The 16,320-nt window shown below is 42.0% G+C and overlaps 1 protein-coding gene across 2 annotated transcripts in view; it reads left to right on the top strand.

Moving 5' to 3' along the window:
• Positions 1 to 2,030: 2,030 nt before the first annotated feature.
• Positions 2,031 to 16,320, top strand: part of LOC119649636 (hemicentin-1) — a 577,621-nt gene continuing 563,331 nt past the window's right edge. For both annotated transcript variants that reach the window (XM_038051886.1, XM_038051895.1), the window contains exon 1: positions 2,031 to 3,229. In XM_038051886.1, coding sequence (XP_037907814.1) covers positions 3,157 to 3,229 — 73 coding nt within the window. In that variant the 5' untranslated portion in view covers positions 2,031 to 3,156. The remainder of the gene's footprint in view (positions 3,230 to 16,320) is intronic.

The raw sequence follows: 16,320 nt of genomic DNA, 5'->3' as shown, positions 1-16,320 counted from the left end.
GGTTGTCGTCGCGAAACAACCTGAAGACGTTGGAATGTACGCTAACGAAACCATTAGCGCCATAAAAGCTTGGTTGGATGTGGTTCAGCTTGACCTTGCGGAACAAAAGACGAAGGCAGTCTTGATTACCAATCGTAGGAATTGGAATACGGTTAATATTCGTGCTGGTGGTCACGTCATCACTTCGAAACCGCTGGAGAAGTGGCATCAATGGTGGAACGACTCGCCGAGGGGTCGCTGGAACCACACTTTAATTCCCCGTATTGAGGGGTGAATCCAACGACGACACGGCGAAATTAACTATCATCTGACGCAATTCCTGTCAGGACATGGTAGTTACAGGAAGTACCTGCACCAATTCAGGCTGGATGATTGTGCCTTTTGTGCTGAATGTGGTTGCACCCCTGAGGACCTGGAGCATGCAATGTTCCACTGTTCACGATTTAACTCAGAAAGGAGGAGTCTGGAAGACTCCCTGAAAACCAACCTAAGCCCGCAGAACATCGTCGGGGAAATGTTGAAGTCGGAGGGCAGCTAATGTGCGGTGAACTCCGCAATCACAAGAATGCAGGAGGAATTTGGAAGAGCGGAGCGCGCAAGGAGGATGCGAAGAACGGAAGGCTTAGTCGCTTAAAATGCAATCCACCCCGCGAAGTAATGCTTTCCGGCGGTTCCGTGGGGAAGGAAGAAGGAGAAAGTGGGGGTGGTTTTGGTGGGTGAGAATCCCACACGCTGCTGCAACCTGGGGCGGCAGTAAGTTTGTAAGACTTGGTCCTTGAAAAGGCACACATGGCCCTAGAGGAGAGACAGCTCACCCTCAAAGAGAGATAGGTTGTCCTCAGGGAGCTATATTCCGTGTCAGCCCAATTGGCTTCTTCTCTCCAAAACTCGGACAATGGAACATAATATGCTTTGGTTCCTCGGGGATAGGTGAACATTCGGGACAATCTGGAGCGTCAGTTTCCAATCCGAAGCGATGCAAATACTTCCCATACCCAATTTTATCAGATGGTAATTCAATTCTCCGTGCTTCCGCTTGCCCCATTTACCAAGTGTAAGGATCCAGCAGCCCCTCGGACTCATCCTACCGTTGCTGCCATCTTCTATATTCCTTCCTGGTGGTTCTTCGACCAACTTGTTTCCTCAAAGAAAATATGGATAACGCAGCTTTCCTCAAAAATACTGGTGTTCACTTACCCGTTCGTCTCTAACTTTAATTTTTTCAGTTCAGTTCCTTTGACAGAATTTCTTCAAACATATCCCAACTTGGATTCAGGACGTTGTGTCCGAGCCTGTCAAATAAAAAAAAATTATTTGATTCAGATGCGTCACCATTGTCTTATTTGAATTCAGGACACTTCGCAGGTACTCCTAAAGATTTCACGACCCTTAAGACATCGTCCACCTGACAAAGGCGTGAAAAGAAAAAGTTGCCTTCGCCGAACTCCTTTCTTCTGCCGAACAACCCGCAAAACAATTAAATTTCCTCGAAGTCACCCTATCCGCTGGTAGCCGGGAACGCAATCCCGAAACGCGTGCATTCCGCTCTCTTCACTGGCGCGATTTTCTCAAATTCCCGTGCACCGTCCCTGTAGGCATCGACCGGGAACGCTGCGAGCGGCACAATCAACCCAGCCCGCCTACAACTGCACACCTTGGGACCTGCTACAACAGGTAATCGTGTAAATGACGTCATACCCTAACGCCATCAACATTGCCCGCACTCACTACTCACGACCAGATGCAGAGCTCGGCAACATCGCTACTGCGCTTGCCGAGGAACGGGTTCCGAGCATCTCGCGCTCTCCGGCTGGTGCCGGCGGTCCCTTGGCAGCAAAAGAGTCAAATATTGCGGCAACATGAGGCATTACTCAGATTTCCTTCGTGAAGAAAACCAACCACGGCCCGTCTGCACGCCCCTGACTTGTTGCAGCAGCACACGTTCCCTCAGCTGTGCACACACTGGCGCGACCGGTTGTGTGTCGTCATCGGCGTCCCGAGCCGTTGGCAACTTTTGTTTTCTCAGTATTCGTATCGAACTCGACGCGTTTGGTCTGTTGTCGGGGTGTTGTGCGGCGCGTCATTGTCGTGAATTTCGCTGCATTTTTTGCAATTGCTGTGTCCAGCGTTTTTGTTGTTTTGTGGAAAATTCAAAAGCAGAGCCGTCGAGCCTGCGGATGCTTGGTTTGTGTGCTGTGAGTGGTTTGTGTGGCTCGCTCGAGACGGGCCGAAAGGAATTCCTGGGGCGACGGGATAGAACCGTTCCCGATATTCCCGCTCAGGTGAAGTGTGGCGCGATCTCCTCGAGGGGGGACGACGCAACAATCCCGCCAAAAAATTGATATGCTAACGGTTGCACGGGGGTGATCTGAGCGTTGAAACATAAAATTGGAAAGTGCTCCAAGGGTCGTTGGTCGAGGCTTGTCCTTGCGAAAATTGAGAAGTGGAAAGTGTGGCTGAGTGTCTTGCGGAGGTGATGGTCTGGGGCCGCACTCCGTTCGTATGAACCCCGCCCAGCGGCTCCTTGATCCCGTTCTCCACGGGAATATCCCCATTAACCGAAGGAAGTTTGCCTGAATCGCGCCCACACTGAATTTTACTTTGGAGGCTCCGTTCTGTGCGTTTTTCCAGTCAGTTGGCGCCCGTGTTCCTTTCCGGTCCCCGTTCTGTCCTTTTGCTTCTGCCGTTCCCGCTTCTTGGTCAAAGCAGTGACGTGTGATTGTGAGAAATTACCCGCGGCCGCGAACCTATTCCGTTACTACTTTCGCGCCCTGTCCACTATCCGCGGGATGTACCGTTACTTTCCGCTACGCCCCACAGTGTCCGGCTTCTGGTTTTCGACCCTTTTGCAGCGACGATGATCCGCGCCACGGTCCGCAAGGATACACAAGTAGTGCTCCGGGTTTATGCTGTCCTGGCCCCACGTCCGACGTAGGGTCGCAGGCGGGAGTTTGTAGTTGTTTTCCTTTTTCCCGCTCGACGCAATCGAGTGCTATTGAGAATTGTTTGAAGCCAGTATCGGGTCCGGGTGACGTCCTTGAAGGATCCATTCGTTTTCGGCGAGAGGGTGGCCGCCAGCTAACAGGGACGTGTTCGAAATCGTAATCTTGGCTGCCGAAGGATTACAGAGAAGCCCAATCTGGGAGACTCGCAACAATGATGAAAGGACGACACTTTTCGAGGATTAAATCAGGTCAAATGGATATGACAAAGCTGTTTATTCTAACTGGTGAGTTTTGCGTCCTGGACTTAATTAAAATTTCCATTCAAGGCAACAGGGGTCGGCCGTCATCCAATTATCTCCGGCGGATCCCAGCATTTGTAGTCATTGATTGGGATTCGCCTTGTTTGCCGAGGACCGGGCCTGGCTGGAGGGCCTGCTTCGACGAGCCACTTTTCCTCGCCCAATCAATCAAACGGATTAATCTAATGCCTCGGTCAGCCGCAGGACACTCGAACGTCCTCGGAACCGGAAATTCCTCCTAAGCATCCGCACGACATACCTAGCAGCCACCTCATCACTAAATCCATCCTTCCACATCCTTCGGCTTCTGATTGCCCACTTCACATTCATTTCTGCTTCTCGCTCGATATCCTGAGTCCCCCGGTCGTCGGTCCATCTATCTCGCCGTGTCAATTACGAGTTATGACAGGCATTGGGGAGTGCACGTCTCGGATGTTCCGCTCCTTGAAACTCTCAGGCAAGTTCCTTCGCAGCAATCGTCCGACTGACTTCCTCGCAGTGTTGCGGCCTTATGCTCGCCAGAAGCGTCGATAGGACAGGAGCATCGGGGGAGCGAATCCATTACCCCGAGATGAAGACAGACAGACGGATGTCGGATTGAATCCTGGCCAAACCGAGCGGGCGGGAGCGTTACCGCAAATGTATCAGGCATACACTCCCACGCCGTGTGCGAATCAAGAGGCGGAAATCTAATTCAGAGTTCAATCCTGAGGTGGCTGGAGAATTAGTTGAAAAACAATCGAAAGATGATGAATGATGAGGTTCTGATTCTTGGTGGAAATCGTGGCCTTTTTCCACGTCTTGTGGCTTTCGCAGTCGGGTTAATACGGGCAACATCATCCCTTTCCGGATCTGCTGGAGTTTCTGGGAATCCATTATGACGTTTCATAGCGAAATTCTTGAAATGTGGCAGAGAACTCAATTTTAATTCCGCAAGGATGAGGACGGAGTCACTTTGGAGCGTGAGATGACTTTGAGTGGATTTTGCGGTTTGCAATGTATTTTGGCTGAGAATGGGATCAAGAGTGGTCCCTTTTTGTGTTTGTGACATATTTGAGGATTTGATTAAAGGTTGATTATGACGGACGCCAGTTTAAGGATCTTTTTCTGGCATCAATCCGGGAATGAGTGGGAAGTCGAAGAAGTTCAAGAACTTTTCAGTCAGTCAACTTTGACCAATTTTCCAGTGTTTACTGGGGATGTTCGTGCTATTTTAAACGTCATGGGGGCAGTTGTCTGCTGTTCTTGGAATATTTGAGTTTTTAGTAATTCCGGAGCACGTGGGACTACTCACGCTAGGATATACTTGTCCGTTTCAGCCTTTCCTTCTAGAGGGTTCATGTGGGAATTGGTATTGAAATTTCGGTGGGTTGTTGTATTTTGACTTTTTAAAGGGATAATTTTGGATCGATTTCTTAGTTCCCTAGAGATTTTGGGAGGAGACTTGTCCACAGACTGACAAGGTCGAGGATTTATAAGGGCGAAAGGCGGATTGATGGTCGGTTGTGAAGTTGACAGATTCAAGTTATTACTATCATCGCAATTGGTCTTAATCCCGCACGCTGGCAGGGCATGGATCCGACCTCATTCATTTTTCAAACAATATTTCTAGATAAGATGAAGATGAAGAAGTACTGAACCAAGAGCTGAAGTTACCTAAAAGACGGTGAGAATCTTGTCTTGTCTTTGTCATGGATGTTTGTGTTCGTCTTTGTGTTGTCCCGCTTCTGTAAGTTCATGACTTGCACAGCATTAAGTGTGATGACAATGTAACTGAAGCCCAGTCTACATGGTCCCATTGGAAGTCAAAACATAGAATAAAAGTAACAATACGAATAAAAAACTTATGCTAGGGCATCCACACAGGTGCCCTTTCGTATGGTTATTTTTGTTGTTATTTTTATTGCTTTACCAGGGAGTGAACAGGTACCATAGAAGCAGCTAAATGGCGACCTTCGGCAGAGTTAGTGGAGCATCAGTCTGGCGACTTCAAGCCCCGGGTTAAGTCTGACGGTGATGAAGCAGAAGTAAAGTATCTTTGACAATTCCTTGAAAATAAAATAGAAATAATAAAAGATGGGGATGTGCATGTCTCATGTTCCGCAATAGAAAAGTTGGCGGTAGGCAAATGGTAGATAACAAGGTAAAAGGCACACTTCAAACGTCTACGGAGCCTATTTTGTGAAAGGATTTGGGTAAGAGTCCATAATAGCCCAAGAAGTCCGTTAGACACAAGAGCTAATGTCAAATGATTATTGTGCACAGTGAACCTTTTCTGACTGGACTTCATCGAAGTTAGCAACAGATCCTGGGTTTCAACTGGGTTTTAGCTCAATAGCTTCGTCAATAAGCACAATTTATGCAATCAGTCAACTGAGCAGTCACAAACGCTGCAAAAACTGCTATCGCTTCTGAAAAAATAAAACCTTGGTGCGATTTTATGACAGAGGTGTTAATAGGGCGCATTCCTTTCGAGATTATGCTGACGACCCACTTATGGTAAATCTCATGGACCGCGAACGGTCCTTTATGACCAATTATTTTTTGGCAGAGATATGGTTTCGGCAAAACAGTGTCACTTCCCACTCAGCGCTTACCACAATAGATTTGTTGAAGACGTTGACATCCTTATTGTTTTGTTTGTTGTTAGCGCAACTTCGGTAATATCCTTATTACCAAGGTAGTTTATGTACTATCAAATGGCCTCTTTGCTCGTGCGATTTAATGCCTTTACACGTTTGCTGTAGAACTACGTTAAGTTTCTGGTATATTCCGACAGGCCAGAAACTTTTAACTACTTGGAGCCCTATATTGGTCATAAGATTGTTGGAATGTCGAACAATTTTGCGAAAAGGTCACGGAAAATTGAATCCAGAACATTGAAAATTGAATCCAGAACAAGCCGCTCTGTGAAGGACATTCAAACGATCTGATATTCATATTTTTTTATACTGATTATATCTAGTACTCCATAAATATTGTTGCAATTTGAAATGCCTCTAAATTCGTTAAAATTTTAAAGCTGTCAGATTTTGACAGTTACACTAATGTCAGTCAGATTTGGTAATACACGTTTGTACCAGTACATCGCTTTTTCAGTTTCTTTTGTTTCGCAATGGAGTAGACCGATAAAGAAAATAGAATCGCAGAAATAGCGCTACATAAGTGTGGGATGGAAAACAGTACGAGATCCAAAACACTTAAGAAACCTCGGTATAAGCCATGTGCCTGTTGATCTTGCTATAAAACTATATGAGGACATTGATGATGTGAAAGAGCGTCAAAGATCGGGAAGGCCACGAACGGAGCACACCATCATGTCTCGTGAAATGGGAATATTGGAAAATTCAATGTCATGCATAATCAACGAACGCTTAAGACTAAAAACTTACAAAAGACGTACGAAACATTTGCTGACAGAGGTCTTAATAGAAAATAGGGTGGTAAAATGCAAAAGGCATTTCTGAGAGTACGCCGACAAGAAGCATCAAATGATCTCCTTTTTTCTAACGAAAAAATGTTCACTATAAAGGAGTCGTTTAATACGCAAAATAACAGAAACCTATAAAATTGGTACTAAAGAGCCCATTGAGGTTGTCATCCTGTCTCAGTGATGATTTGCTAGGATGTTAGCTAAAATAGTGTCGTAACCCCCATTTCAGCGAAAAAAAGGTGAAAACTTCGGCAGCATTGTACCAGGCAGATATTTTGTAAAACCTTTCAGTAAATCTTTTTTAAAAAATCAGCATTAGGGCTTTCAACAGGAGTCAGCACCGATGCATAAGCCTCGCTCAACTCAAATCTGACAATTGGCCTGCCGCTAATCTAGACCTTAATCAATTGGACTACAAATTGTGCTCAGTTTTAGAGGGGTTGCGTGCCCAACAACAAATGCTCTTCACAACCACCTGAAGAGCGGTATCATTAATACGGCCACAAACATATTTGGCCTCAGCCGCAAGAAAAGTCGGAAAGGCTGCTTTGACGATGAATGTAAGGTAGCAACAGAATGGAAGAATGCTGCATACCGAGTAGTATTGAATTCTCAAAGAACGCAGGCACACGCAGACACTTCAAAGATCGAAAAAGGAAGCCTGGGAGGACTAACTGGTCTGTGAACGCGAAAAGTGTAGGGAACACCAGACGCTGGAATTTTACCAACAAGTCAGCAGAATGAAGCCTTATACACCTCGATCCTCATCCTGCCGAGTCAAAGAGGGAAATCTGACATCCGACAGAATGGGCATATTGGAACGATGGGTTGAGTATTTTGATGAACTGCTCAATAACCAAAATATCGGCGAGTTGGAGGTCCCGCCAACTGAAGACGAAGGCCAAATGTTGTCACAATCAAGGATAGGAGAAACTGTCCGTGAATTGGTTAAATATGGAGGCGACCAGTTACACCAAGCGCTTCATTAACTTATGCTCAAGGTGAGGGACAGTGAATCAATGACGACGACGACTGGCAACGATGCATTATCTGTCCCGTACATATAAACGGGTATATCACGCAGTGCTCCAGCAATTATAGAGGCATCATGTTGCTGAATACCGCCTATAAGATATTCTTCACTTTCAGGTCATTGGCCTATACCAAACTTCACTCCAGGCAAATCAGCAACAGATCAAATTTTTCTCTTTGCTACAAGCGGCGGAAAAACTGTTAGAATATGGCCATGGACGATATTGACATCCTGGGAAGAACAACCCGAGATGTACAAACTGCCTTCAACTAGAGCAAGCAGGCGGCGCGAGATCTTGGGCTGCACATTAATGAAGGCAAGACGAAGTACATGGTGGGCGGGTCACCTAATCCATATGGATAACGATGATCTAGCCCGAGAAGTTTATAAGGGCAATATCTAGGCAGAAAAAGAAGACGTGCCAAACCGCTTTTAGGAATATCGAATTGGCAGAACTTGGCGGAAAACTAGGGTGTCTGTAGTTCCTTATTAAGACAGGCCTAGACCGGATACCGTTTGATGATGATAATGATGCACCTGAAAAAAAAACTGGTTAACGGTGCTTTCATGCTAATGGTGCCACTAGGCCATTCTTCTTTCGTGGTGATGGTTAATTTCTTGGAAACCGCAAACACTCCTCTATATCCAATTATTCTTGGGACAAATTGGAACTATGTAGATGACTCAAGACATTGGGTTTCATCAGGAGGGTGTCATTTGGCACTCTGCGCTTGCCGTAATAGATTTGTTGAAGATTGTCAATATCCTTATTGCCCTGCTCAATTTCGTCAATAGTCTTATTGCCAAGAAGAAATTCTGGCAAATCGCCTGTTTTCTCAGGCAACTACGCTGGTGTAATTCGCGATTTCGTCGAAAAGGTCATGGACTATCAGTTTGACACATACGTCATTTCCATCATCTGACAGTTGAATTTGTTTAAGAAAAAATGGTCATTGTTTCATCGTTCAGTGATTATGTCCAGTTTTGTGTCTGGGAAGGATTTTATATTTTTGGCACGTATTACTTTTTTCATCCCATGAAAAGAAAAAGGCTCCTCAAAATCACCTTTTGCTGGTAGAAATCAATAGTAAACACACTTCTTCAATACAAACATGTGAAGAAAGATTTCGAAAATTCAAAAGTGGTGATTTTAATGTGAAACACAAGGCGCGCTCTGGTTGACCGTAGACGTACAATGACGGGCAATTACAAAAGTTATTGGATGAAGACCCAACACAAATTCAATTGCAATTGACAGAAGTATTAAATGGGTCCCGAGAAAAATCAGCAAACGTTTGCGAGCAATGAGAAAAATCAATAAACTCGGTAGATGGGCCTCTGATATTCTACTTCGGCCGGTCTTTGGACCATTTCTCATTGACTTGGATGTTAGGTCCGATGCTAACTACTTGTTCCTCGTTAGCATTTTCTCTAAGATGGGTGCATGGTACGATACGGATTAAACGTAAATTCATCATTTGCATTACCGTTCAGCAGTACGTCCAAATTTTGACATTGAAGGATAATGCTAAACCAAGAGTCCTCTCAAATTATTGTGATGTAATCATTATAAAATTTAGTTGTAAGAAAGGGAGGGGAGGGGGGGGGGGTTCCCATACGTGCAGTACATTCCAAAGCCGATGTTAGTTTTGACATTTGTTGGAAAGATGGATAGTGCGAGAGTACATCGAATGTTCAATTGTTGAGATAAAGCAGCATCCAAGAAAGGAATAAGTGGTTCCCGAAATATTGTATATAGAAAATAAACCAAGTTTTAGTCAATAACGCAAAAAAAGGGTAAACGGCTGAAGACCGTCAAGAAGAGCCGATAAATCACTGGCTCCATGCTACTTTCTTAAGGACCATCTGCTTCCTTAACCAATAAAAATATCAAAAAAGTGACCGTAATCGTCCTTAATAATCTCCATTACAGAATAGATCAAACCAAAAAGATACTTTTCTTCTAATTTCCGCAGTTCGACATTAAATAGATGTGATTTCCTCAATTAATACAAAGAAATAGCTTTACTTGAATCAACCGGTATAGTGGGTAAGATTCTGCAGTGATATCGTCTTTGCAGATTGATAAAAACAACACCTGCCTACTAAGGGGTGGAAGTGAAACCACGCTGAATGAGTTGCCTCTTCGGTGAATGAAACAGGAGTCAAATTTTTGACAGAGTAAGCCGATATTTTCTTCATATTCGCGATTTGGTGCATCATGAATGCGTCATGAAGCTACATACCGTCAATGAGGGAACTCTACTGGAAGTTACCAGGTTTTTTGAAGATTTTGAAGATAACGTGACCGATATGAGGTCGGTCGGTGCCGTTCCGTATCCGTTTTCAAGGCTTTGAAGACAGCAAAGGAAATTTTTAGACGAAGCTGAAGGTATCATTGGAAAGCGTTATAAAGTGTTCTCAAGTTTAGGCAAAACGATGTCGTGAATTTTACTTTGCATGTAGCACTGAGCGTAAATTAAAATCGGTCATTTTATTTAAGAATTCCAGCTAATTCGTTCACACTATATAAGTCTAAAGCAAATCATTCGATTGGAAATTTTCGGCGAAAGCAAACTAACAAATTGCCGAAAGGGAGGTAGACCCAAAACGTCATTGTGCCTTTGTTTTAAAAGCGCCTATGCACTGCTAAAATTTTAGTAGGAAGATATACGCCAAATAAGAAAAGGAAACCCGCTTAGATTGGAATAGCGGGATCAAGGAGTTAAATGTCACACTTTATCCACAGGTTTTTCGGCGTTCGGCTCTTCAGATACGTCAGGGACAAAATAATCTAAGGTTGGCCTCTATTAGGTGAATTTTTGATTGTAATCCTTCAAATTTGTAAGGGTAAGCAGCTCTCACGGTTGTAATAGGTTGGCAACTAAACAATGAGAATTTAATAAAGTTTCGAAGTCACCTTCAGAATATTCTGCGAAAACTGCTATGCTTATCTAATTTGCGTCGAAAAATTGATAAGCTTCTTTCTAAGAAAGTACAGGATTAACAACCCAAAAGGATAAAAATATATGACTATCAAAACTTTCAATGATTGTCGTGGGTCAAAATACCCTTCTATATCGATAAGCCTCTCTCCTCAGCCTGGGGTTTCTGTTGCTTGTTCGGTGCTGGGGAATTTTTAGGCGGTTTTCCAGGAACCTACATGAAACCGGCTGTCAATTAATGTAGCAGGGATGGTTACTATAATACTTTTAATTGCCGAGGAGTTAGAAAATGAGGTCGAAAAGAAGCACAAAATTGACTTTTTATCCTAAGAAAGAAGAGCTTGAAATATGACCAGAAAAATATGTCCACAAATTTGTCATTCGCTGATCGCTGACCAGAACAATCGGAACGTCAAGAAAAAATTTCTAATGGCTTACGTAGTGAACAAAATTGTAATCTTCTGTCATTCATAAGTGTCAGTGCAATTATGGAGATGATTGGCTTGTCGACCTCATTTCATGGTTTTAAACTATAGTTCTGGCCATAGATTCTTATATTATATTCGCTCTTCCAGTCACAAGTCTTTATGTTTTCAATAAGGGCACGAAGGGCTATTGCCTTAAATGACATCAGTAAATCTGTCATATTTCTAACAAGCGTCTTCCAAAATTCACTATACTGCATAAAATTGTGTAACCAAATGCATGACTAAGATAAAGATACGAATTTTTATTTTGTCAATTTAAGAAAATGCATCCTAAACAAACAGTGTCTGAAATTTTCTGTAAATTTCCAGTTGAAGAATTGCTAAATTTCTTGAACTGTTTTGTCTTTTCTGTTATTTCCACAAGGAACCAATCGGCTAATAGATAAACTCCCTAATTTTTCGATGTGGATCAAATATCCACTTTATAAAAACGCTCTATTTACATCAGGTTCATTATTATCAAACCCATTCTGGTAACTTATGATCAAACCAACTGTTCCAATATTTATAGAACTATTTTTCTGAACCTTTGTCTGCATCTAAAGGTGCATACCATAAAAATCTTCCAGTTTTCTCTAAAGATACACCATCCTCAAGTATCTGGGAATTAATGTACCTGGTCGTGGGTTCCGCATACAAACATATGCCTTTCCCTTTGTACAACACAAGGTTCAACAGGCCGCCAACCGACATTAAGATACCTCTATTGAATTTCAAAACCAGTTCTTCCGAAGGGACATTTACGTGGTTGCCGAATTTCCTAGGAAGACCTTTGATTTTGTAATTGTATTGTTCGTAGGTCAGTGCGAATTGTGAGAAGTCTCTCTCAAAGTATCTATGCATTTAGATGTTTTTCTGGTAATGAAGTTGTTTCCTTTGATGTAGTAAATGTCAAATAACTTTTGCTAAAAACATGTTTCCTTCTCCTACTCCTCGTGCTTCATGTAGAAACATATAAATTAAATACATTTTTTTCCTGAGAAAGTTTCAAATATCTGAGAGAGAGTTTCAGATATGAAACCCTTTCTATAGGAAATAAGACAAAATGAAATAAAACGTGTTGAAATTCACCATGAAATATGTGATAATTTGTTGTTCCAACTCATATAAAATGATAGGAAACATTTTGCGAATAATAACCAACTGAATCTCCCATTTATTAGGGATAACGATACACTAAGGGACATAAACAATTTATATGATATATTGTGTGTATTAGGCTTCCTTCTTTATGTTTGTCGCTTAGTAAGCGCTTTTTGGATCAAATTCTTCATAAAATTCGTAATTTATAAGAAATAGATAAAATTCTCTTTAGTATATTGTGTGAAAGTCCTTTTGTTAGTTCCGTGAGTTACAAACTATTCTCAAACTTTCTATAGGGCAATGGTCGGAAATAAGAAGTATTTATTACAATAAATCATCAAAAATCCTGGAAACCATTATTTAGGTATTGGTTTGGGAACAGGAAACTAGCGCTATGAGATAATTGTGAATTTTATCGTTCGTTCGTCCAGGACACAGGCAACTCAGCAGATGCTGCCTCTGTCCTGGGAGCATCTTGATTGAAGTAGTTGCCGGGTGTTTTTTCCATTTGGTCCGCTTCACCATGAAGCGGATGGCGAACTCAGCACTCCCATATATTCTTAAAAAATAGGTCAAATCGTGTTTGCAGTTAACTTTGACATTAACGACAATAGTATGGTAGCAAGCGTCAATGAAGTAATCGGTTTGACAATCGAATTTTCTCTTCCCGACTCGAGTCTACTGATATTCTCTGTTTTTCATATATAGCTGAACAGAGTTGATTCATCGGAGTGGTCCTCAAAAATCGATTGTGTTGAAATCCCCTACTTTTCAAAAGCAACTGATTTAATTTTAACACTTTTTTCTGTCTGTCAAGAACGTTTCTCGATGGCGCGAAATTCATAAACTTATGCAATATCCTCAACCGAATATGGTGTATGATAGCTGTTGATATTCGACCCTCGTAGAATGCTGTCCCTAATTAGAAGTAGGCTCAAAGGGTCTGTATTTCGATTTTCACTTAAGTAAAAATTATGCAATTTACAATACAATGAAAATCATGTAAGGATTTTCATTTCGTTTTCCCTCCCTTTCCTTCCCTTCGTAAGAATAATTTCCAAACTACTAACCAGGATCGATATTATAAAGTCAAAACTTTCTGGTCTCTTTGCTTTCTTAATAGATCAAAAGCAGAAGCCCCACATATAGAAGAAATTATTATAGCAGATTGATCGAGAAAAAATACCAATTTGGATGGGGAAATTATGAAACCGCTTGAGAAAAATACGGATTTGATAGGAAAAATTTATTTGGAAAAAATACGAATTTACTTGAGAAAAGCTAAAAATTTGGTCCGGAAATTGATGAATTCGACTACAAGAATGTATAGTTGTACTGAAACTACGAACCTGAAATTATGAACATCCGGCGAGATAGTCAATATGAAACACCAAACGCAGTCGTAAGGAAAATCAAGTTGAAAAAAATACAAAAAATAAGTCTTTGTTTAGGGACTGAGGAGTCTTAAGATCGCTCCGACCTAGTTTTGATGTGAAATGTGAGTGGATTTACGTTCGATATAATTCACACCCATATTTTTTTTGCGAATTATAAAAAGGAGCGTATAACACCTGCGAATCGTTTCGCTCACACTCCTCCCAGGGCAGAGGTGAGGCAGCATCGGATGAGTTGCCTCCACTCTGGTATGAAACCAAAAGCTCTCTTCGACCCTTTCTAACCGTGCTCGAAGCTCAATATTATTCACCATCATTAAGGAGCGTATCACAAAGCGTTTCAATAGAACTTTTTAAAAATCACCTTTTCTTCTGCCTTTTCGCCTAATTTCTTCATAAGGGAGGAATTGTCATTCCAGCAATCACACCTTTGCGAGAAGCATTGTAATATCTCCACAATACAATCATATGTGTTCATGACTGGTGCTAGGATATGAACCTTCAGCACGAGATCGAGGTCGTGAAGCTTCTGTCTCAACAACGGATGACATAATCCTTGGCATCTATGGGCTTAGTGAGAGATACCCATTTGGGACAGTCATAGAAAAGCAAAGCTAAGCCTCTTGTAAAACGGGAATTTCGGTCGACTACCATGCAGAACGCTTGCATTTTTTGACCAAATTTGGCCCATACTTCCCGAAAGAAATTGAATGCGGCTTGTGGTATCACTGCGGCTAAAGTTTCTTTCCGATCTCAGTTCTTCAATGATCATAGCCGGAAATCAGACGTCTACAAGACAAACCATATTAAAAGTAAGTAAGTTAACTTTGATATTCAGTTTTCAGTTTCACATTATCTATATTTCTGGCGCATAAGCTGCCAGTGGCAGTGCAGTTTCGATAAAATTTTCTGACAATGACATGTCAAAAGTGATATAAAGTCTTTTTGTCTCAAGTAGCGAGTAAAATTTGCCTCATTTTCTTCAACCTGATTTTTCTTTCTCGTTTAATTAAACTACAAAATTAAGATTAAATTATCTAAAATAATAATAGTACGATAGCGAATTTGACATGTCTTCATGCCGCTTTGATTCTGCAATTTTGGCTTTCAATCGCCGAATCCTTACAAAGGTAAGATGAGATCAATACATCTCTCATAGTATCTTTGTCTTGCTTAATCACATATGCTCACTGTGCGCTAGGTAGTCGGATTCCTGCCTCTCCTTCGCAAAGTCCGTGGCTTCACATCCGGATACTGCTGGTGTTAGCTCCGTTGACCGCTTATCTTCTTACTGTCAAAATTTTGCATGATCACGCATTTAAAAATAAGTGTGATGAGCGTTTCATAGCCAGTCCTATGGACTAACGTACCACACCTAGCTTACTGTTTCATATCATTAATCATAATATTTTCCCATTAGGCAACAACTGGTGTTGGCCGCCTTCCTCAAGCCACTCTAAATAGTTGTATCCTATGCAAAAATTGAGTCGTCTCCAGCAGCCCACGGACCTTAAAGTCGAATTATTTTTAGTCCGTTTAGTTGCTGACATGCTGTCAGGGACGGTATTCTAGAAACTATTTTGTGATTACCAGCCATTAGGTTTCGACATGGTCGAAAATGCGCTCTCTATTCTTGAAGTTCGGTGTAAGTGCATTGTATTAGAAAATATAGACACTGTATAATGTTTGACGAAGACCGAACAGCGAAGTTCAGTAACAAGCGCTTCTGGGCGTCCGATAACACCGAAATCATCAGCAAAAATTCAACGCTTCTAAGAACTACATAATTCTTGACAATATTCCAGTATGTAGTCCTTGCCATATCGATTATGAAGAGTTGAAATTTCACAAAATAATGACGTCATGCGTACCAGAGCAGAAACAATTGGATATTTTACATAGTCTGATCAAAATGTATCGCGAATGTCATGTTTTTTTTAATATTTATTTATTCATCAAAATCTATTTTGTCCAACTTTTTTTCCAATCCTCGAAGCACTTCAAAAATAATTTTTTTGACATTGTTCAGCTCGTGTTTCGATGCCATCTTAATTGCCTCAATCGTGGCGTAACGTCGACCTTTCATGGGCCTCTCCAGCTTCGGGAACGAGAAAAAGTCCGAGGGGGCCAGGTCTGAGGAATACGACAACGGGGCGGTATTATGGTGAAAAAGCCAATTTTTGTTCTTCCACAAAATCGAATGGCATGATTCAATCGATATGTTTAGGTTCGACCACTCCTCTAACGGTGGCTCGACGATTGGCCAATACTGTTTTCGTCTGTTTTTGACGTTGTTATGGACTGTCACCTTGCATTTTGGCACTTCTTTCCCAAAGTGCAGCAGTACATTTAAGATTTGCTAGCTTCTCTAGCTTATATATTTGTGTAGGGAGCCGCCAGCCTAATCTGGGTTTACTCTGCGTTCTGGCTACTCTCAGATGAAACAAAACAGGAACCTCGCCTAGAAGATAGTTTTTAAATAATTTTTTGTATCATATATAGTATAACAGAAACCTGTGGATAGGACTTTTCTACTGCTACGTACCTAAAGTGTCTGAGGCTTTTAGCGGGGACTTTCCATGTCATAACAACGTGTTCGGGTGTCTGGCACCCTGTTCATCGTTAACATTTTCTCAGTTCTCTAAGAACATTTTGTAACATCGTTAACCAACGTTAAACTGGTCCAAGGTAGCTTCACCA

Source organism: Hermetia illucens, chromosome 1 (assembly GCF_905115235.1).
Source record: "Hermetia illucens chromosome 1, iHerIll2.2.curated.20191125, whole genome shotgun sequence".
Taxonomy (NCBI): Eukaryota; Metazoa; Arthropoda; class Insecta; order Diptera; family Stratiomyidae; genus Hermetia; species Hermetia illucens.
This window is presented reverse-complemented; position numbering and strand designations above follow the sequence as displayed.